Here is a 22,729-nt window from a genome sequence, read left to right as displayed (position 1 = left end):
TGGCGGACCGAGCCTGGTTTTCACAAGACGGCACGAAGCCGGTATGACACGGATAAGGTCGCATCAGTTCGAAGAACCGCGTCTTTGTAAAAAGATTCTCGGTTTCGACGCCAGCGCTCTCTATCTCTCGACCTTTCTCAGAGAAATGCCTTGCGGGAAGGAGAAGGTCGTGCACTACGACGATGACCGCCAAGCGGAAGCGCCCGAAGTTCTGATTCGCCGGTTGAAAGCCGGGGAGTGGTTCGGTTTCGCCGAAGTTCGCATAGAGATCGCGGAACGTTTGCGGCCAATGTTCGAGGAAATGTGCCCTTTCTTTTACAACAAACATGTTCCCGCCGAAGCTGTGCCGGAACACATGAAAGAGTACTTGGCGAGAACGGGCAGACAGCGCGGAGACGGGAGAAAGCTTGTAGGCGCTCTGTCCGCACAACGGATGCTAGTGTACGCCCCTCTGCTGCGGTGGTACGTGAACCATGGGGCGGTTGTCACGAAGGTTTCCAGAACAATCGACTACGAACCGGGCAAGATCTTCACCTGGTTCGTGGAGCAGGTGACGGAGGCGCGCCGGACAGGAGACACGGACAGAAGCAAGGCGCTGCTCGCCGAAGTGTTCAAACTGCTCGGAAACAGCGCTTACGGGGAACTGATCGAAGCGCTGGAGCGGCAAACGAACGTGATATACACGAAAGACGAGAAGGTTGTCGACAGAGCGCTGCGGAGCGCGTATTTCGAAGACCTCGACGAGATCGGACAGGCCTACGAGCTGGAAAGCCGTAAGCCTCGGATTACAATCAGACGGCCGTTCCAGATTGGAATCGCTGTCTACCAGCTGGCGAAGCTGCGGATGCTGGAATTCTACTACGACTTTCTCGACGAGTACGTCGACAGAAGAGATTTCGAGCTGATCCAGATGGACACGGACAGCAACTACATGGCGATCTCGGGCGAGCGGCTCGAGGACGTCGTCCGGCCAGAGCTGAAGCAAGAATTCGAGGCGGAAAAAAATCAGTGGCTGTCTTGGGACAAGTGGAGCGGCCGCACCCCAGGTCTCTTCAAGCTTCGGTGCGAGGGCAGCCGGATGATCGCGCTCTGCTCGAAGTGTTATTATGTCGACGAAGGAGAGGGCGGAAAAGAGAAGTTCAGCACGAAGGGGATGTCGAAGAAGCAGAACGAGATAAAGTGGCAGCGTTTTAAGGAAGCGCTAGAAGGAAGCAAGGACATGGCCACCAACAGAGGTTTCAGGATGCGGGACGGCCAGATCGTCACTTACGAGCAGCAGAAGCTGGGGCTGAGCGCTTATTACGACGAGCGGTGGGTGCTGCCCGACGGGATACACACCGAACCAATCGAATATCACATCTAGTTCACGTCAGCCGGAGGAAGAGTAGTATTTGGAGGGACAACAAGCAGCTCTTCACGCACGAAGCCGCGCTTGGGACCGTCGCGCAGATAGTAGAGAACGGGTTGATCCGGTTTGGAAAAAGATCTTTCAATGCCGAAAACTTTCAAAGACCAGATTGGGTCTGTGGCTCTTTTCACACCCCCTTCAAGCTCGCCGGGCTGGTAGAGATAACGAACTTGGATAAGAGAGGGGAGGATTTTTTCGCGTTTTCCAACAAGCCTCGAGTAAGGTGTCGACGGCCTTGCATAAACAGATTTTTCTTTGATGGCAACGGCGGGTTTCTTGCCGATAAGGCTTGTGACCTCGTTGTTCATAGCCGAAACAACTTCACGAAGTCTTTTCACCCAGGCAGTGGACCGCTGGCCCTCAGGGAGAAGCATTTCCACGGCGTACTGGTGGCCGAACAAGCGCTCAGCCAGAGTACGGTTGAAACGTTCAACAATGGCCTGGTCGCGGTAAATGTCAACGCGCCCGCGACGGATGTATGTTTTGTGCTTGTCCATCTCTTTCGTGACAGCGCCCATGAATTCGCGCCCGGGGTCAACCTGCAGCATTTCAGGCCATTCGAGAGGCGAGCGCTTGTAAATCTTCTGAAAGGCCTGGGCGACCTCATCAGAATTTTTCGAAGTCAGGGGCTCGGCCTCTTTGTAGCGGCTGGCCACGTCGACAACGGTCAGCGCATATTTGAAAACTTTGCGGCCGCGAGGGAGCTTGTCGTGCGGCAGAAAAAGAAGGTCCGCCTGATGGACCTTGTTGGGTGTGGGAACGTCGAATTTCGGCCGAGGAATCGGCTTCGGCGCGGGGAGGAATATCTGCCAGAGCGCTTGCCTGATCAGCCACTTTTTTTGCGTTTCTTCAGGTACCTTGGCGGCCTCGGCTAATTTTTTGATCGCGGCGATTCCTTTCCAGTAGCCCCCGGGGCCGAAGTAAATCTTCGCGAGTTTGGCGTCCATATAAGTAAGGCGTAAAAAAGTTTAAAGGAACCGGAAGGCCACGTAGCCCAGAGCGAGCGCCCCAGCGCCCACGAACGCGAGTTCACCCTTTTTCTGCTGCTCGCTTGGCTGATAGAAATCTGAGAACTTTGGCTCCTTGGGGGGTACCATCTGTTCGTCAGGATGCGCCTGGTTGTAGAGTTTGAAGGCGTAGTCCGTGTTGGTGAAGTTCTGCTTGGCCTGCTCCTTTTCTTTGGCGTTGGTCGCGATCCAGTCGAGAAGATGGGTGCGGTCGCGCATGTATTTGGCGTAAGCCGCTTGATAATCTTCGAGAGCTTTGTCGTGGCCCTTTTTTTCTTCAAGCGCGGCTTTATCGCCCCCGCCAAGCGCCCTCGCCAGATAATTGCCACCGATAAAAGCCGTGGCGTTCAACACAGCCCCGCCAATCATGATCGCGATGCTCGCCATTGTATATGTTGTAAAATCTATTTTCAATTGTTCTCGTATGGCGGCGGCGGGGGTTCGTAGGGATGAGGTGCAGGGCATTTCTCCGGTAATGGGAATTCTTCAGTAGCAAGATCCTCAAAGGCGGAGTCTTGATCCTCAGAATCGGAGTCTTCATGGGTGATAATCTTAACCGCCCAAACAAACTCTAGGGCATCAGCGGTATAACAGGTTATCTTGCATACAAAAAACAACAGCGCAGCCGTTGTGAGGGCTTTTATGGGGAAATAAGAACGCGACATTGCGTTATAATGATGTTTTTTTTTCTAAACGCTGTTGGGGAGGATTTTCTGGTCCTCGAGGTACTTTTTGAGCGCAATGCTGCCCACCACGACGGCGGTGAACTTCATGTAATTCATAAAACTGCTGCTGGGATCGGAAGTGAAATTCTCTTTCACAACCTTTTTTGCGGCCCAGCCGATGCCCGCGGCTAATCCCGTGAGAACTGCGGCGTCAATGACGGTCTTGACAAGCTTGTTGTCGGACATGATGGCGGTATATAAGAAAAGAACGAAAGTTTAAAACAAAATTAATCTGTCTTCCCCGCGGCCTTTTCTGCGCACATGGCACACAACGCCTCTTCTTCTTCTTCTTCTGCAACCTCGCCGTCAAATGCTGCACTCAAAAGATCGGCTGTCGCGCGAATGACCGTTTTGTTTAAGCCGTACAGCACATTCGAGATAGCAAAAAAGGTAAAGAAACAGACGAGAAACTTGGGAGCATCAACTGTGAGCATGTTGATATATTCCACTCGGAAAAGTTTAAAACAAAATTAATCTGTCTTTCCCGCGGCATCTTCCTTTTCTTCTTCTTCTTCTTTCTTCTATTTCTTTTTTCCATCTTGTTTCCTTTTCTTCTTCCGTTTCACACCACATTAAGTTGATAAGTTGGGTGACTCTTTTATAAACCATTCTGTTGAAGTCGCAATACACCACCGCGATACCAAAAATTGCTGCTGAAGAGGTGAGAACCTGCGGAATGTCAACTTTCGGCATGGTTATATACACTACACGAAAATGTTTAAATCATTTTTTTAAATCCTTTTTTTCGCTGTGTCGCGCGAGCAAATTGTGGCTTGACACTCGCGGGCTCAGGCGCGGGCTCTCGCGTTTTGAATTTGTCGAACGCGGGCTTGGCCATTGCCTTGAGCTCTTCACGTTTGTAATAGATCCGGAGTAGGGAAACGCCTATGCCGCCAATAGCGATCCATTGGTTGGCGCTGAGGCCGCCGCTCTTCGGGCTTTCGCTCTTTGGGCTTTCACATTGTGTAGTCGGGGCTGGCTCAGGGGACTCTGTGGCGGCTTTCGCTTCCTTTTCCGCGTGATAAACCTGAGCCGCTTTCTTCTGTTCTTCCCGTGCCAGCCGCGTTCTTTCGGCAACCATTTTTCCAGCAACCACACGCTTTGGATTTTTTACGCGCTGCGTGGTTGCAGTCGGAGTTGTCGCTTACTGTGTGACATCGGCGGCAGGTGCTGCCTTGGTCTTGACCTGAGGCGCAGTGACGGCAGGCGCGCTCTCGGATTGTTCGGTTGACATTCTGAAGCGAACCTTATTATAAGGAAATGAAAAAAGTTTAATTGTTAACAATTTGTCGGCAAGCCCTCAGCAGTTGTTAATGAATGGTGACCGGTTATTCTACAGTTGCTGAGCCGGGTACTTCATCAACGCCCTCAAGCGGATAGCCGTGTTCATTACGAGAAGGGTGGCTCTGTTCCGGCAACTGTGGACTAAAGTCAATATGTTTTGTGGTGATCAGCGCCGCGTTGGCCGCAGCAAGAAACCGGCCGCACTTCAAAGCAAGGTTGCCGGCCAGATTGGAGAGCTCTTTGTTCAAGATGTAGTCGTTTCTGAGCTCTTTCTGATAAGCGTCGATGTCTTTGATTTTGACAGTCATTCCGACCACTTTGGTTGCAAGAAAAATAAAGCTGTCGATCAGGCTTTCCGTTGTCTTTGAGCCCACGTACGTCTCGTAGCATTTGATGTATTTCTCGACCTCTTTGTCGCTCAGGCGCCTCACCTGCTCGTGGGTTAGCTGCACTCCGATGGCCTCTTTGGCTTTACTTGTGGACACCAGCACGGCCAGCTGCTCGCGAAGAGCGGGAATGTCAGATCCAGCGGTTGGAACGACGCCACCTGCTGGACTCGGCTCGGGCTCAGTTTGAAGAAGGTTCATAACGTCTGCTAACGCGGCGTCTTCTCCAGCCATTGTGGAAGGCTATATACAACTTTCATTTTTTTATTCAAATAACTTTACCCCGTAGGGGTGGCGAAGCGAGAACACAAGTTAAGAGAACTTTCGCTCTTTGAGCTTTGAAACCAGACCTTTGTACTCATCCGGGGAGAGCTCGCCGGCGTAATCATCGAAGATGGCTTTCGTTGTCCTGGCCGAGGGGGTGTAAAAGAGGATGATCGCCGCCACGTTCTCTCGGAAGGAAGATGTAATGCCGGTCAACTTCTGGGTCAGCGCCCAAACGCTGATGCCCATATGCCGGGCAGAAAAGGCGAGATTCACCAGCTTGCCTGTACGCCCTTTCACGTCTTTGGAGGCCGCGCAGTCGTCGAGGATTATGAACGTGTTGGTACCCTCGGAAAGACATCTCACGAACTTCAACCACTTTTCCACGGTGTGCTGCTCGCAGACTATCACATCCATTCTTGGATCGTTTTCGCCAAGCCGGTGGTAGGTCTTGTTGTGCGTGAAGGTAGGGCAGATGAGCACGATGTAATCGAACTTGCCCCGGAAAGGGCCGTGGAGCTGGTCCACCACGAACCTGGATTTGCCTGAATTGGTCGGACCCACGATGAGAGCGTTGAAGGGTATCTTGCTGGGGTCCATGTTCATATTCAATCCTGTACATCTTCATGCTGTCTGTTCATAATATTCCACTGGGAGTCGGAGATGACGAATACGTGACATTTCACGTTGCCTGAACCTTCGGCTTTCCTCTCGATTTCCAGCTGGACACCATCGGTACTGTTCACAAGGCGCTTCCCACTTCCGTGCATGTCTTGGTCTGCCATGGTGCGCATATCGACCAGAAGCCCGAAATTATCTCCGGTGTAAAACTTTGTCGCATCCATGTGCTCGGTTTTATTTTTTTCCTTCACAAAGAAGCGTTGGGCCTCTTCCCACATGTCCTTGCCTTCAACGCCGTTGTTGTAAATCATGTTGGGGGAGTTGTTGATCATCACGCTGACTTTCGTCAGATCTGGGAAGATGTATTTTTCCGAATCTCTGGTTCCATTGGTATAGGGCTCTATGAACAGCAGCAGGAGGGCTTTTAGCGACCTTTTTTGGGCATTGACTTTGATGTCGACCCGCGTTTTGGTGTCTTTTTTGAAGGGCACCACTTTGAAACGCATCACGTTGTCATAGGCGAACTCTTTTCCGCTGGAGTAGGTGCTGTACGCCTCGTCCGCCAGAGTCTTGCTGCGGATCATTTCGTACTCGAGCTGGATGTTGGTTAGCTTGTATTTCAGCTGGGTTGTATCGGAGCCTTTGACCACATGTTCAGCTCCAGCAAGGGTTACTTCGAACGTGAGGTCGTTGTAAAGGGCCTGGGGGTAGAAAACGCCGTGATCGGTTAGGATCTGATGGTCTAGCCTGATCCGGTACTTGCGCCCGTACACCTCATTCAGCTTGTTTTCAGCGTCGACGCCAGAGGTTTTCTTGTCTCCCGCGCCTGAGCGGATCTTGCACAGATCCTCGCTCTGAATCCCTTCGAGAATCCTATTGTCTCGCTCTTCCTGCGAAAGGAAGAGGTCCTCAGAGATTTTGTAGATGCCGTAGCCGACCGTGTCTTGCAGGGTGGTGCCTCCAAACTTTATGTGAAGCCTGTCAACAAGCGCCCGCGTGACGTTCTGGACAAGGAAGTTGTTGGCGTGCCCTCCAGAAAGGTCGATGTTAAAGACAAGCGCTAGCGAGCCTGGCACCAGAACCTCGTTCACGTTCAGCTTGGGCACTGAAACATACAGCGTATCGCCGGGGTTGGCTTCAGTGCGGGAAAATGTGATCCGCTTGACCGCGCGCTCGGCCTGCATGGCGAGTAATGTTTTTTTGCTCTACGTTGCGCGAAGGTTCTCTGGAACTGACATTGTATAATACTCCGGCGATTATTTTCTAATTAAAAAAATAACAGGCTTGCAATATATCGCTATGGCGGAAGGCGGTGACGACTTTGCTTACAAAGATCCAGATGTTGACAAGAAGCTCGACAACGAAAATGACGCACAAGAGGTTAACATAACCCAACCTTTTAAACCAGTCGGTAGGTCCACTCCCTACCAACCTGGCGCCCCCTACCACGAGGGTGAACAAACGGAAATGTCTTTTATGGGGCCCGAGCAGTCCGGCCTGCCTGACACTTCTTATGCCGAGACATCATTTTTTGGAAAAGATATCCCTTTACTTGAACCAGATTTTGAAAGGGAATTTGTCATAGACCGGTTAAAAAGAGTATTTACCAACTTTAAAGAGAGTAGTTTTGCAATTATGAAAGGCACCAAAGGGAAAACCAAGGGTAAAATTGTTGCATTAGGTACGGGTGGAGGTGAGTACAAGATTATGAAAGATGACGGGATAAACTTCACGCAAAGTTTTTAGACAGGTTTGAAAACAAAATTGGGCCAAGAGCTCCAGATGTCATTGAAGAAGACCGGGATACCATCAGAGAAATGAAAAAAAGACAAAAAGAGGCAGAGAAGCAACTACAACAGGCGGAAAAACTCGCTTCGCAAAGAGAAGAAGAAAAGAAAGAATTGGAAGTTCTGAGAAGTAAAATCGAACAAACCGACGCTAAGATTGATGACATTCAGGATGAACATGGTTCGAATCTTGAAAGTGAAGCAGAGCTGCGTAGGCTCAAAGAACTGAAAAAGAACTATCAAAACGACCTTGAAAACAAGAAAAAAGACTTGGACTCGCTAACAAAAAAAGCAAGAAACATAGAAAAAGAACAAGAAAAGGTAAACAGACTCAGGGCCAGCATCGCTGCAAAAGAAAGTGAAACGAACGCCATGGAAGAAAGGTACAACCAAACAAAACCTTTGGATAACCTGAAAGAGCAGGAAAGCGAGCTGCAGCGCCAAAACGAGGAAGACCAGGCAATCATCCAAGATGAGAATGCCTCGCCCTCTGACAAAGAAGATGCAAGAGAGAGGGTGGCGGAAAGAAACGAGGAGATCGCGCGTTTGCAAACTCAGATCGCGGAAAGGGAAAGAGGGCGGCCTCTCTTGGAAAGGGTCGAAGAGATCTTAAAAAACATGGCGTGACATTGGCCGCTATTCTTTTCGCCACCGGGACCACAATCGGAGCTGTCATCGGGGTCCTCACCAGAGGTTTGAAAGCCACCGGCAAAGCTTTGGGAAATGGCCTCAAAGATATTGCCGCGAAACTCGGTTCTCTGCTGCCCGGGCTGATTAGCTCGATCGTGAGTTTCCTGTTCAAAGCCGCCGGCCAAGTCGTCGGATTTCTGGCCGAGCACACCTGGCTGCTCATTCTTGCCGCGGTGGCCTTTTTGTTCGAACAATATTTTAAGAAGCAGCGTTGACTTACCGCCAAGCCATGAACAGCAACGCCGATAATCCAACTACACCGACAATGACAGCTGTTTTGTTAATTTCGTGTTGCGGTGTTTTATCTTGAGTCGTGGGCTCTATTTTTTCTGCCGTTGGCTGCGCTTGTTGAGTTTCAGGTGAAGCTGGTTTTTTTGATTCGGCTGTTGCGGCTTTGTGTATCGGGTTGGACGGGTGGCTATTGGGAGCGTTAATTTTTGACGGGCCGCCTGCCATGATTTTAAGCCCAGCTTTTTTGTGTCCGGGTTTACCTCGTTGTTCACTCCCAGTTTCATACCAGAGACTGCCTGTTTCAGCTTGTTGTTGTAGCCGATTGTGCTTGCGGTGTTGATTATCATTTGCGCGGGCATGAGCCAGGCCATGGGGGCTACAGCGAGATTGAGCCTGACCTTCGCTTGGTCCACCGCGAGCTGGTACCTTTGCACGCTCGCGGCCAGGTCGGGCTGTGTGATCGCGCTTTCCATCAACACCAGGAACTCGCTCTGGGCTTCTCTTGCTCGACCGCCAGAACCAAGAATGCTGCTGCGGACGTTGACTTGCGCGCCCAGGATGCAGTAAACGAAAGCCTCGATTGACTGGTTGATTCGCGCCAAGCCCGCCTGCGTCAAACCTGATGCTGTGTTTGGCGCGAACCAGTCCGATTGGGTCTCAGAAGCGGCCTCCGACTCGATGTAATAAATCAGGTTCACTTGAATCGCTTTGCCGCCTTCATCGCTGAATTTGTTCCATCCCGGGTGTAGGTAGTCAGTTTTCGACGCGCCGCTCGCATAGACGTAAACGCTTCCCAGACCGTGGTTTTCCCCGTGCGTGTAGCGGAAATCACTCGACGGAGCTATACTGAACTCGTTGCATATCCTTTTGTACGAAGCAACGTCATAATGATTATTGTATTGGTTGAAAGGCGGGTCTCCGGGCAAAGCGCTCATGCTCTGAATTCCTCCTAGCTGGAACAAAATGCGCCTGACCGTGAAATATACGTGGAATTTGTAGAAAGCTCTTATCTGCGGGGGGAGATTCATCCCGCTGTCAAAGATTTCGCGAGAAACTCCGCAACCTTGTGTCGCGCAGAAAACCGCGAAGTTGAGCTGTTGCGGCCAGTATTTCATGTCTGGCCCTCCTAACCAGTGTTTTGATGCGACTGTAGAAGTGTGCCTGAGTTTGGTTTTTTGAAATATTTCTCGGAATTTTGTCGTGAAATATTGGTCAGGCGTGACGTAGATTTGGATTGCGTCGTTGAATATTTTTTTCAAGCTTGGCGCTTTGCCGTCGAAAGGTACCGCAGGGATGGCCAATGAAATTTTTGAACCGAGGGGCGACAATTGATAAGGAAAACCACCGCTGTCTCCCAAACCAAGCGCCTCTTTCATTTCCGCGCTCCAATATTTTCTATCTGAACCGAAGACGCTTTGAAAAGAGTCTTCGCTTTCTTTGAAAAACACCTCCGCGGTCACGTTATTTTTCTCGTCGACGCTTCCTTGCGAAACGAACCGGCTTTTGTCCGCTTTGGGGAAGTGGTTTAAAAAATTTGTCCACGCCTTTTTCTTCGCCGCCTCCGCTTTTTTTAACGCAGGACCATTCCACAAATTGGCCATTTTATTTGACCACAATTTTATTTGTTTAATATAAAAATGGTTGTTCTCACTATTGCCACGCAACAGAACGGAGGGACAATATATTTTGAAAAACCGATACCGAAAGTGCATTTCATGAAACTCATTTCTTGCAGTTTGTACAACAGCTGGGACACTTTGAAGAAAGAAGGTTCGGCCTCCTTGGGGGATAAAAACAAAGATAAAGCTTTGTCAGTTAGTAAACTACCCCCAGGGCATTATAATTTAGAAAGAATGGCAAAAGAAATAGACGGTCTGTTCGACAAATATTTGTATAGACGGTTGGAAACACAAATAAACCAACCCCTTGGCCAGCTTGTAATCAAAAATTTGGGGGCAAAACCGATTGAACTTGATCGCGATTTAGCCAATTTACTTGGTATTGGGCGAAAGTTGGATCTTACAACATTCGTAAAACGGCTTGCATATCCAACCACATATTTTATTCATTGTAATTTGATCGACACAGAACGGAATCTGTTCAATGGCAAAAGGTCAGACGTATTAGCCCTGTTTGATGTGAAAGGGAAGCCTTATGAAAAGGCGAGCTACCAGGGTTCTCCGCAACAGGTTTTGTGAGACTGCTCCACGGACGAGTTCATAAATAGCATCACTATTAGCGTCAAAGATGAAAATGGCGAACTCTTTGATTTCAAGGGCTTCCCTCTTCTTTTTGAATTAGAGTTAATTTAAATTTCTATATATACTCGATGTCTTCGGCGAATCTGTTGCCACCAAGCGCGCGGCCTGCCGAGAATGAAAGAAGACTCTATCCAAGCCTTCCCGAAACGACAAATGCCGAGAATTTCCGGCTAACCGAGATAATCAGAATTGAAAAAGAAATATCTTCTGAGGTCGAGCATTACAGGCTTGTGTTGAAAAAATATAAAAAAGCCCGGAAAGCGCTTCACTATTCCGTGGTTGGCCTTGGCGCTGTCACGGCAGCTCTGTCTTCTGGGGCTGTTGCAACATCACTTACCGGTGTTGGAATTGTTGTCGGCGCGCCTGTTGCCGGGATAGCCGCTTTATCTGGCGCAGTTTCCACTGGCCTGTCCGTTGTCAACAAGAAGCTTGAACGCAAGGTAAATAAACACTCGAGAATCCACTCCCTGGCTATTGCAAAACGTGACTCGATAAACTGCTCTGTCTCGCAGGCTCTTAATGATAATCGGGTTTCTGACACGGAGTTTCAACTGATCACACGTGAAATGCAGAAATATCCCCAGCTTAAAGAAGCTTTACGATCGAACTTCTCGTGAATACAGACAAGTCCAATCCAGCCAGATATCGAAAAAATAAGAAACCAGGTTCGGGACCAGGTTCGGGAAGAATATAGAAAAAAACTTGCGGATTAAAGCACAAATTTGAACTAAATTTTGAGCGAAAAAACACAAAACTCTCTCTTTGTCTTATCAAAAACAGATGATTGCGTTACCTTCACGCGTGACGTTGCGTGACAGGTCACATAAAAAGCAACATCCCTGTCGGGGGGTGCTCGTTGGCTGTTCGTTGGCTTTTTGCGCCGCTGACAAGGCGGCTGTCCCCTTTTACCTCCGGACGAGGTTTGAGATCCCGAGGGACCTCTGACCACCCCCAGTCACCCGGGGTTCACTCGGGGTTGTCACCGTGGACGGTCTCACCCCATACCCCAGACAAGCGCCTGTACGTACTGTATTAGGAATCAGAGGTGGCCACCCTCACATTCAAAAGCACCATCATTTGCTCGCTGATAAATTGTATAATTACTCAAGCTATATACATTGATCCAGTCGCCTCTCCTTTCACTTGTGGTGTTGCTTCTCTGTCCTTTGCCTAAATTCACAGGTTTTCACACATACGCATGCGCTTTTGGGTGGCGAGATGATGTCATGCTTGAGCTATATTTAGAGATTGGATGAATAAATTATATCACAACAGCAGTTCTGAAGGCCAAAATGATTGTGCTGTTCCACGCTATTTGCTTTATTTTCACGGAACTTTCTACGCCCGTTTGGCAGAAAGAGGTCAGACAGATAACATATCAAGTTGTTGAAGCCATGCGAGAAGCAGAGAAGACTTAAACAGGCTCGATCGAGGCCCTTGTCCAAGGAATAACACATGTTACGAGCGATCGAACGCTGCGATCAAATCTTGCTATTTTCTCGTTTCCTCCTGCTCGCTTCACTTCGGCAGCTCCTGTGGTGAAAAAATAACTGACAGCGCGTTGCCCGAGCGTATGTTTTTGGTAAATTCTGTTCTGGGTCGTCATTTTCGGCCCAAACAAAAAAATCTTGAGTTGTCCTCCATGTTTTTCAGTACTGCTCGTCCAGGGGGCCTGGTGAATATTTGGTTCCAGTCTTTCTGAGAAAAAATGTCACGCAACTCGCAAAACTTTTGCTTCGAACGAAGGTTAGTCGCCGCCTTTTTTTACTAACGCTCCCTACCAAAAAGGAACCACTCGTGCCAATCATAACCATCCCGGGAGCATACTTTAAAAAAATTCTTGTACTCTAGGTCGTCTTCTACGAGAGGTATTATCGGCGGGCTTAGCGTTACTTTATGAACAGTTCCCTCCTTTTCGAAACAGGGGAAACAACACTCCTCGAAATAACAGTCCGGATATTCGAAACAAATAACCATCGGCACAATCTGCTCCCTGTATTGACAGAAAGGCAGTTTTAAAATATTCTCGTGTACCTTGTCCCACCCCATTTCCTTTTTTTCCTTAATTTTTATCGCGATGTACTCCTTGAGAATCATCTCACGAAGCTCTGGAGGGAGGCGTTGAATGGCCTCGGAAAGCCCGCAGCTTTCTTTCCGGCCCCGCATCAGCCACCCGCACTTGTTTGGCGCTCGAGTCATCGCGGCTCGGGCGGTATAACAGCGGGCTCGCTTGTTTCCAATTGGTGTCACTCCTTTGTTGTAAGTAGTATAGGGGGAGTCAAACAAATACTGTTTCAAAGAGGGAGCTGAATTTCACCGTTTCGCAGCCCCCGGGTTCAAACGGACTTGACGGTGGGGGCTGCGATAAGGTGAAATAAAGCTCCCTCTGCGAAACGGTATTTGTTTGACTCCCCCTATACTACTATTTTTCTTAAAATTCTGGAAACATCTGGTTATCGTTTCAAAACATTTATTCTTCAACCCAAAGTAAACCTGTCATGTTTTCAAGGATGAGGTTTAAGTGGACAAATAGTAATTCCGAATGATAAAATAAACATTTCAAACACAGAGCAGTCTAAAGATAAGTTATATTCTACGATATGATATTTTAACGTGATAGTTCCGAGCTCTTTTCACTAGATGAGTGAAGGGCGAGTTACAAAGCCATCGAAGAATTGATCCTCGATGTCTTCGAGAAAAAGGCATTTTGGGAAATAACCTTATTGTTTGGAATAAAGCTCTTCTGCAATGAAATGGAAGGAAAGCCCTCTCTATTAGTGTTTTCAGCTTTTTAATGAAGATAAATTCACAACAGCTAATTTAAATTAATAACCCTTTACAATTGTGGCTGCGTTATTTCAAACTGAAAATGACAAATACTTAGCCAGGGCTGGTTTTAAATTCCTTTCCCGCCTCTTTCAAAGCACTGAGTACAAGCTATTGTTTGTGATTATCGAAGTCAACAAAGTTTTGCAGCTTTTCTGTTCCCTTGTTTGTATATGAATGACACTTCAGTTCACTTTGCTTTTATTCAAGCTGACAAACAGGTCTTTTTTTAATTTACTCTGCTATTCAGTATTTGCTACCTATCTACTCAAAATTAGAGCAAAGGAAACAGATGAAAGAAACTCTGCATCAATGCAGTTTTATATTCAGAGAGAAATTGGAATCTTTTCCTGCTTTCATCTGTTTATTCAGAACTACAAAATATTTTTCAGTTCAACTTTTTAATTCACCGTTGTTACTCCTACCAATTGAAGAAAAAATGATGCTGTCAAAGTACCACTAAACGTAACTGGAAAATCGCTCTTAATTCCAGACAGCTTTTGAAGAATAATCTTATCCGTTAACTATCGTTTTTTTTCCTTAGTAAGCTAAGGGATGATTTAGTTCTAAAAGGGCTAACTCGATCAAGAGCAAAGAACTTGTCTGATTGTGTCCTTCACTGCTTGTCTCACTTCGTCGATCTTCCAACAGTAAAGAATCGGGTTTAATGACGAGTTTAAGTAAACTAAAGTTAATGTATAACTGAAAGCGAGAGAAACAGATGAAGATGGCTCAGCATGAATGAGCAAAGTTACCAATATTAAATATGGCAGATAGCACACGACTAACAAGAATTGCAACCACAGTGCACTGGACACCGCCTTTCTGTATCGCGCTATGTTCAGTTGATTTGTTTGGTTCGGTTGTTGAACATGGTCCTGCACTTGATGTTGATGATGACGGAGGGTGAGGAAAATCCTCGTGTAAGAAAAGACTGAGGTTACTAGACACAATGAAACAACTATAATATCATACCATGACGTTACAGTGGAATTAAAAAAGAGCCTCATTGTTGAAGGGGCAGTGGACACAACGCAAAAGGTAATAGTTATCATGTAGACTCGCTTCAAAGTTACAATTTGTTTGTATCTCAGTCCCAACAACAGGGCGAGAAGTATGTCCACGCTTATTGCAGTCAGGGTGTGCAAAGACACTGCGAACAAAATATGGCTTGTGATAGCAACAGGGACTGCTACGTAGCGACAAATATTCCAAACTTCATTCACTACAGTTACCAACAAAGCGACATAGAGAAGCTCTACAATAAGACCAACACAGAGATCAGTTGTTGCCAGGTCTCGAAGCAAAAGTTTGGAGGGCGGATGAAGTGAAGACTCCCTGCGAAGAGTAACTACAATCAGAACACTTCCAAGAAGTGCAGTAATGGACAGAAAAGCGTTTAAAACTGAGATAAAAGTCAACTAGCGTTGTATTCCAGCAGTTATATCTGGTGTGCAGTAGAGTTGTTGAAACGTCGTAAACCTGTTCTGCTTTTCGTCTCCAGAAACGTTTTCTGTTTCCATCATTCTGCAAAATGACTATCTGTGCTAGCGCTATTTTGGAAGCTGGCTACGAATGTCTTGATCAAAATTGTCTAAGCTTTTTAATTATTTTGTCAAACATGTCCTGCACAAGCTATCAAGTTGGAAAATTAACATGCAATGTAGCTAGCCAAGCAGATGGTTTTTCTGCCAAAGACTGACTTCGTTTACAGAAGGTAAGTATTAACGTGCACATTTTTCTTCGGTGATAAACATCGATGTATGGCCAAAAGTAGAAATTTATGACCCAACTACTGGGCTTGAATCTTGTATTTTCAATTTTCATGGAATATTTTAGTAGTATAGGGGGAGTGAAACAAATACCGTTTCGCAGAGGGAGCTTTATTTCACCTTATCGCAGACCCCACCGTCAAGTCCGGCCCTCACATGCTCGGGCCGGTTGAACCTGGGGGCTGCGAAATGGTGAAATTCAGCTCCCTCTTTGAAACAGTATTTGTTTGACTCCCCCTATACTACTTACAACAAAGGAGTGACACCAGTTGGAAACAAGCGAGCCCGCTGTTATACCGCCCGAGCCGCGATGACTCGAGCGCCAAACAAGTGCGGGTGGCTGATGCGGGGCCGGAAAGAAAGCTGCGGAAAGCGTTGTTACGGGGCGTATTGCGGGCAGCACAACTACCAGCTAAAAAAAGGAATGAAAATGCCAGAGCCTTGCAGAGTTTGTGGAGTCGGTCTTCTGTGTGACTACCGTCTCTGCAAGCCCTGCGGCGGTAACGCGCTAAAACAACGTCTTATCCGCAAGCGTGAAAAAGCAGAAAAATTTTTCGAACTTGTTTTGCTCGAGCTGAAAGAAAGAAACATATGATTTAGAGAAATGTATCTTAGGTTATAACGTAAGGCACTATGGCTTACAACATTCAAGAAAGACTGGAAGAAGAACTCGAAAAAATAGATCCAGCGACATTGCAGTATTTGGATCAACTTCTTGCAGAAAACGCGCCAGCAGTAAGAAAGGTTGTCCAGAACGTGCTGGAAGAACCAATTTCTCAGGGAACGCAGGCGCGTCTGCAAAAGCCACTACTTCCTAAGCCTTACCAGCCAAGAGCCCCTCCACGCCAAAGAAAATCAAGAAAAACGCAGGAGCTTCTGAGGGAGTACGACCCCTTCCCCGCGCGGAAAACCCGAACAGTGACAGACTACCAGAAGGAGATTCTGGATCTGTTCGAGGATGCAGAGAACGAAGGGGAAGAGAGTACAGGCCGGCGTTTCATTGGATGGCGCTTCATCAGAGGTCTGGGGAGAAACCTAACACCGGACTTTATGGTGAAGATACGCGAAAGAGTAAGCACGTCGTTCTATCTGAGGCACGTTTTCGCGTACCAGTTGCGCAACATTGAGGATAGAACTGTGATCGTGTACTACTCGAACCCCAAGGGCTCACAGTGGTTTAACAAACTGGAAGACGCGGAAAAATGGCTTATCACCCAGGAAGAACTGCGTCTCGACAATGAAAGAGTTGAAAGGTCCAGCACGAAGTGGGTTTTTGAAAACTTTTTCAACGTTGACGTGAAGGTTGTGCTTGACAGGCAGCCTTTGGTGGGAACAGGGCCTTTGCCTGAGTGGCTGCGCAACCTTGCCCATGGCCGGGCGATGGCATCTTTGGACGTGTATAACGACAACCTGTGCCTATGGCGGTGCCTCTCTGTGCACCGAGGGGCGCGCACAGATCGTTGTACAAAAGAAGCCCGAAGACTGGCCCAGAGTTTTTATAAGCTCGAAGCTATTCCACCAAACTTCAGAAAAACGTCTCTAGATGAGTTGGACAAGGTGGAAGCCCATCTGAACGAGGGCTCGCCCGTCTCATCTTGGCTCGGAATACGTGTCTACGAGCCTGAGCGTTTGGTAGGAGGTGAAGTGGTATGGCATCTCAGAATAAACCCGAACCCCAAAATCAAAAACATTTTGACAATAGGTGTCTACCAAGGCCACGCTTTCTTGATAAAAGACATCACAAAGCTGGCGAAAACATATGCATGCGCCCATTGCGGGCAGAGGTTCACAAAAACCTGCAATCTGCAACGCCACCATTAAACCTGCAGCGTAGGAAAAACGGTAATCTTTTGCCCAGGGACAAAAGTGGAAGCGCCCCTGACGGCCTTCGAGAAAGTGATGTACCCCCCAAAGGGCTCAGCATCCGTTCAAGCGATTCTGTGGCTGGAGCGAGAAGCGAAGCGCCGGGGAATCCACATCCACCACGCAATGTGCGGGCATGGGGGTGAGAGATGGCTTCTGCGAGGAAATGGAAAAATGAAGGCCTCTCCTGTTGACGGGCACAACCACGAAACGAGGACAGTGTTCCAATACCACGGCTGCCCCTTCCACGGATGCCCAAAATGTTACCCGCGCTATCGAGAACAAATGATTCTGAATGGCGGGAAAACGGCCGAAGAACTGTACCAAGCCACCCTGAACCGTACCGCATTTCTGCGGAAGATGGGCTACGAAGTAATCGAAGCGTGGTCTTGCGAAGTTGGGATTCTGAAGGGGGAACTCCGGAAGAAGGAAACGAAAACGTACCCGCACGCGATAATTTATGATTTCGAGTCGTATGGCGACAAAACTACCGAAAAGAGCCGACAGGAGCGTTGACGATCGAAAACGCCCACATCCCGATCTCGGTCAGCATCGGCGACACCCTGGAAAGAAAGCCCACCCACATCTGTGAAAGAGACCCCGCGGAGTTGGTCCGAAAGTTCATGAAAGAGCTGGAGAGACGCGGGAAAAACATCCACGACCAGGTGCGCGCGGAGTTCGTTCCAGAAGGCGTGCACCTGCTACCAAAAGAGCGGTGGGAAAAAATTCGCGAATGGTGCGACCAGGTATCAATATTGGGGTTCAACTCGGGCACCTATGACCTCAATCTGATCAAAAACTACTTTGCCAGCGTTCTTGCCGAGGAAGAAAAGAAGATCAGGGTCACGAAAAAGGGGAACAAAGTCATGTTCTTGCTCACCAGGGAGGCCCGTTTCCTCGACATCATCAACTATCTCGGTCCGGGGACGAGCTATGACAAATGGGTGAAAGCTTACGGATGCAAGACAGTGAAATCGTGGTTTCCCTACGAATGGTTCGACACCTACGAAAAGCTGGATTACCCCGGGCTCCCTGAATACGAGGCCTGGTATTCGAAGCTGAAGGGCGGCTACGTTCTAACGCGGGAAGAGTGGGAGGAGTGCAAGCGGCTGTTCAAAGAAAAGGGCATGCGCACCTTCAAAGACTGGCTGCTTTATTACAACAATCTTGATGTGGAGCCCGGCCTCGAGGCGCTCGAAAAGATGAGAAACTTTTACACCGAAAAGGGAATCGACATTGTGAAAGACGCGGTGGGCATGCCAGGGATCAGTTTTCACTATTTGCTCCGCGGGGCGATGGAGCGCGGCGCAGACCGTTATAGCCCTGGCAGAAAGGCTTACGAAATGCTCAAAGGGGCGGTTGTTGGCGGACCGAGCCTGGTTTTCACAAGACGGCACGAAGCCGGTGTGACACGGATAAGGTCGCATCAGTTCGAAGAACCGCGTCTTTGTAAAAAGATTCTCGGTTTCGACGCCAGCGCTCTCTATCTCTCGACCTTTCTCAGAGAAATGCCTTGCGGGAAGGAGAAGGTCGTGCACTACGACGATGACCGCCAAGCGGAAGCGCCCGAAGTTCTGATTCGCCGGTTGAAAGTCGGGGAGTGGTTCGGCTTCGCCGAAGTTCGCATAGAGATCCCGGAACGTTTGCGGCCAATGTTCGAGGAAATGTGCCCTTTCTTTTACAACAAACATGTTCCCGCCGAAGCTGTGCCGGAACACATGAAAGAGTACTTGGCGAGAACGGGCAGACAGCGCGGAGACGGGAGAAAGCTTGTAGGCGCTCTGTCCCCAGAACGGATGCTAGTGTACGCCCCTCTGCTGCGGTGGTACGTGAACCATGGGGCGGTTGTCACGAAGGTTTCCAGAACAATTGACTACGAACCGGGCAAGATCTTCACCTGGTTCGTGGAGCAGGTGACGGAGGCGCGCCGGACAGGAGACACGGACAGAAGCAAGGCGCTGCTCGCCGAAGTGTTAAAACTGCTCGGAAACAGCACTTACGGGGAACTGATCGAAGCGCCGGAGCGGCAAACGAACGTGATATACACGAAAGACGAGAAGGTTGTCGACAGAGCGCTGCGGAGCGCGTATTTCGAAGACTTCGACGAGATCGGGCAGGCCTACGAGCTGGAAAGCCGTAAGCCTCGGATTACAATCAGACGGCCGTTCCAGATTGGAATCGCTGTCTACCAGCTGGCGAAGGTGCGGATGCTGGAATTCTACTACGACTTTCTCGACAAGTACGTCGATAGAAGAGATTTCGAGCTGATCCAGATGGACACGGACAGCAACTACATGGCGATCTCGGGCGAGCGGCTCGAGGACGTCGTCTGGCCAGAGCTGAAGCAAGAATTCGAGGCGGAAAAAAATCAGTGGCTGTCTTGGGACAAGTGGAGCGGCCGCACCCCAGGTCTCTTGAAGCTTGAGTGCGATGGCAGCCGAATGATCGCGCTCTGCTCGAAGTGTTATTATGTCGACGAAGGAGAGGGCGAAAAAAGAAGTTCAGCACGAAGGGGATGTCGAAGAAGCAGAACGAGATAAAGTGGCAGCGTTTTAAGGAAGCGCTAGAAGGAAGCAAGGACATGGCCACCAACAGAGGTTTCAGGATGCGGGACGGCCAGATCGTCACTTACGAGCAGCAGAAGCTGGGGCTGAGCGCTTATTACGACAAGCGGTGGGTGCTGCCCGACGGGATACACACCGAACCAATCGAATATCACATCTAGTTCACGTCAGCCGGAGGAAGAGTAGTATTTGGAGGGACAACAAGCAGCTCTTCACGCACGAAGCCGCGCTTGGGACCGTCGCGCAGATAGTAGAGAACGGGTTGATCCGGTTTGGAAAAAGATCTTTCAATGCCGAAAACTTTCAAAGACCAGATTGGGTCTGTGGCTCTTTTCACACCCCCTTCAAGCTCGCCGGGCTGGTAGAGATAACGAACTTGGATAAGAGAGGGGAGGATTTTTTCGCGTTTTCCAACAGGCCTCGAGTAAGGTGTCGACGGCCTTGTATAAACAGATTTTTCTTTGATGGCAACGGCGGGTTTCTTGCCGATAAGGCTTGTGACCTCGTTGTTCAAAGCCGAAACAACTTCAGGAAGTCTTTCACCCAGGCAGTGGACCGCTGGCCCTCAGGGAGAAGCATTTCCACGGCGTACTGGTGGCCGAACAAGCGCTCAGCCAGAGTACGGTTGAAACGTTCAACAATGGCCTGGTCGCGGTAAATGTCAACGCGCCCGCGACGGATGTATGTTTTGTGCTTGTCCATCTCTTTCGTGACAGCGCCCATGAATTCGCGCCCGGGGTCAACCTGCAGCATTTCAGGCCATTCGAGAGGCGAGCGCTTGTAAATCTTCTGAAAGGCCTGGGCGACCTCATCAGAATTTTTCGAAGTCAGGGGCTCGGCCTCTTTGTAGCGGCTGGCCACGTCGACAACGGTCAGCGCATATTTGAAAACTTTGCGGCCGCGAGGGAGCTTGTCGTGCGGCAGAAAAAGAAGGTCCGCCTGATGGACCTTGTTGGGCGTGGGAACGTCGATTTTCGGCCGAGGAATCGGCTTCGGCGCGGGGAGGAATATCTGCCAGAGCGCTTGCCTGATCAGCCGCTTTTTTGCGTTTCTTCAGGTACCTTGGCGGCCTCGGCTAATTTTTTGATCGCGGCGATTCCTTTCCAGTAGCCCCCGGGGCCGAAGTAAATCTTCGCGAGTTTGGCGTCCATATAAGTAAGGCGTAAAAAAGTTTAAAGGAACCGGAAGGCCGCGTAGCCCAGAGCGAGCGCCCCAGCGCCCACGAACGCGAGTTCACCCTTTTTCTGCTGCTCGCTTGGCTGATAGAAATCTGAGAACTTTGGCTCCTTGGGGGGTACCATCTGTTCGTCAGGATGCGCCTGGTTGTAGAGTTTGTAGGCGTAGTCCGTGTTGGTGAAGTTCTGCTTGGCCTGCTCCTTTTCTTTGGCGTTGGTCGCGATCCAGTCGAGAAGATGGGTGCGGTCGCGCATGTATTTGGCGTAAGCCGCTTGATAATCTTCGAGAGCTTTGTCGTGGCGCTTTTTTTTTTCAAGCGCGGCTTTGTCGCCTCCGCCAAGCGCCCTCGCCAGATAATTGCCACCGATAAAAGCCGTGGCGTTCAACACAGCCCCGCCTTTTAGGATCGCGATGCTCGCCATTGTATATGTTGTAAAATCTATTTTCAATTGTTCTCGTATTGCGGCGGCGGGGGTTCGTAGGGAGGAGGTGCAGGGCATTTGTCCGGTAATGGGAATTCTTCAGTATCAAGATCCTCAAAGGCGGAGTCTTGATCCTCAGAATCGGAGTCTTCATGGGTGATAATCTTAACCGCCCAAACAAACTCTAGGGCATCAGCGGTATAACAGGTTATCTTGCATACAAAAAACAACAGCGCAGCCGTTGTGAGGGCTTTTATGGGGAAATAAGAACGCGGCATTGCGTTATAATGATGTTTTTTTTTTTCTAAACGCTGTCGGGGAGGATTTTCTGGTCCTCGAGGTACTTTTTGAGCGCAATGCTGCCCGCCACGACGGCGGTGAACTTCATGTAATTCATAAAACTGCTGCTGGGATCGGAAGTGAAATTCTCTTTCACAACCTTTTTCGCGGCCCAGCCGATGCCCGCGGCTAATCCCGTGAGAACTGCGGCGTCAATGACGGTCTTGACAAGCTTGTTGTCGCACATGATGGCGGTATATAAGAAAAGAACGAAAGTTTAAAACAAAATTAATCTGTCTTCCCCGCGGCCTTTTCTGCGCACATGGCACACAACGCCTCTTCTTCTTCTTCTTCTGCAACCTCGCCGTCTAATGCTGCACTCAAAAGATCAGCTGTCGCGCGAATGACCGTTTTGTTTAAGTCGTACAGCACATTCGAGATAGCAAAAAAGGTAAAGAAACAGACGAGAAACTTGGGAGCATCAACTGTGAGCATGTTGATATATTCCACTCGGAAAAGTTTAAAACAAAATTAATCTGTCTTTCCCGCGGCATCTTCCTTTTCTTCTTCTTCTTTCTTCTATTTCTTTTTTCCATCTTGTTTCCTTTTCTTCTTCCGTTTCACACCACATTAAGTTGATAAGTTGGGTGACTCTTTTATAAACCATTCTGTTGAAGTCGCAATACACCACCGCGATACCAAAAATTGCTGCTGAAGAGGTGAGAACGTGCGGAATGTCAACTTTCGGCATGGTTATATACACTACACGAAAATGTTTAAATCATTTTTTTTAATCCTTTTTTTCGCTGTGTCGCGCGAGCAAATTGTGGCTTGACACTCGCGGGCTCAGGCGCGGGCTCCCGCGTTTTGAATTTGTCGAACGCGGGCTTGGCCATTGCCTTGAGCTCTTCACGTTTGTAATAGATCCGGAGTAGGGAAACGCCTATGCCGCCAATAGCGATCCATTGGTTGGCGCTGAGGCGGCCGCTCTTTGGGCTTTCGCTCTTTGGGCTTTCACATTGTGTAGTCGGGGCTGGCTCAGGGGCCTCTGTGGCGGCTTTCGCTTCCTTTTCCGCGTGATAAACCTGAGCCGCTTTCTTCTGTTCTTCCCGTGCCAGCCGCGTTCTTTCGGCAACCATTTTTCCAGCACCCACACGCTTTGG

The 22,729-nt window shown here is 49.0% G+C and overlaps 2 protein-coding genes and 1 pseudogene across 2 annotated transcripts; 1 reads left to right on the top strand and 2 right to left on the bottom strand.

Moving 5' to 3' along the window:
• Window positions 1-5,674: 5,674 nt before the first annotated feature.
• Window positions 5,675-7,488, bottom strand: LOC145481947 (uncharacterized). Its single transcript, XM_081460521.1, has one exon. The coding sequence runs from the start codon at window positions 6,877-6,879 to the stop codon at window positions 5,683-5,685; it is 1,197 nt and encodes a 398-aa protein (XP_081316647.1). The 5' UTR covers window positions 6,880-7,488; the 3' UTR covers window positions 5,675-5,682.
• Window positions 7,489-14,068: 6,580 nt separating this feature from the next.
• Window positions 14,069-15,023, bottom strand: LOC145480337 (uncharacterized; annotated as a pseudogene).
• A 2,052-nt stretch (window positions 15,024-17,075) lies between these two features.
• Window positions 17,076-19,665, top strand: LOC145480493 (uncharacterized). Its single transcript, XM_081458738.1, has 2 exons — window positions 17,076-17,253; window positions 17,289-19,665. Exon 2 carries the CDS (start codon window positions 17,749-17,751, stop codon window positions 19,663-19,665), a length of 1,917 nt encoding a protein of 638 aa, XP_081314864.1. The 5' UTR covers window positions 17,076-17,253; window positions 17,289-17,748.
• The last annotated feature ends 3,064 nt before the right edge of the window (window positions 19,666-22,729 follow it).

This window comes from Orbicella franksi, chromosome 3 (assembly GCF_964199315.1).
Source record: "Orbicella franksi chromosome 3, jaOrbFran1.1, whole genome shotgun sequence".
In the NCBI taxonomy this organism is placed as follows: domain Eukaryota; kingdom Metazoa; phylum Cnidaria; class Anthozoa; order Scleractinia; family Merulinidae; genus Orbicella; species Orbicella franksi.
This window is presented reverse-complemented; position numbering and strand designations above follow the sequence as displayed.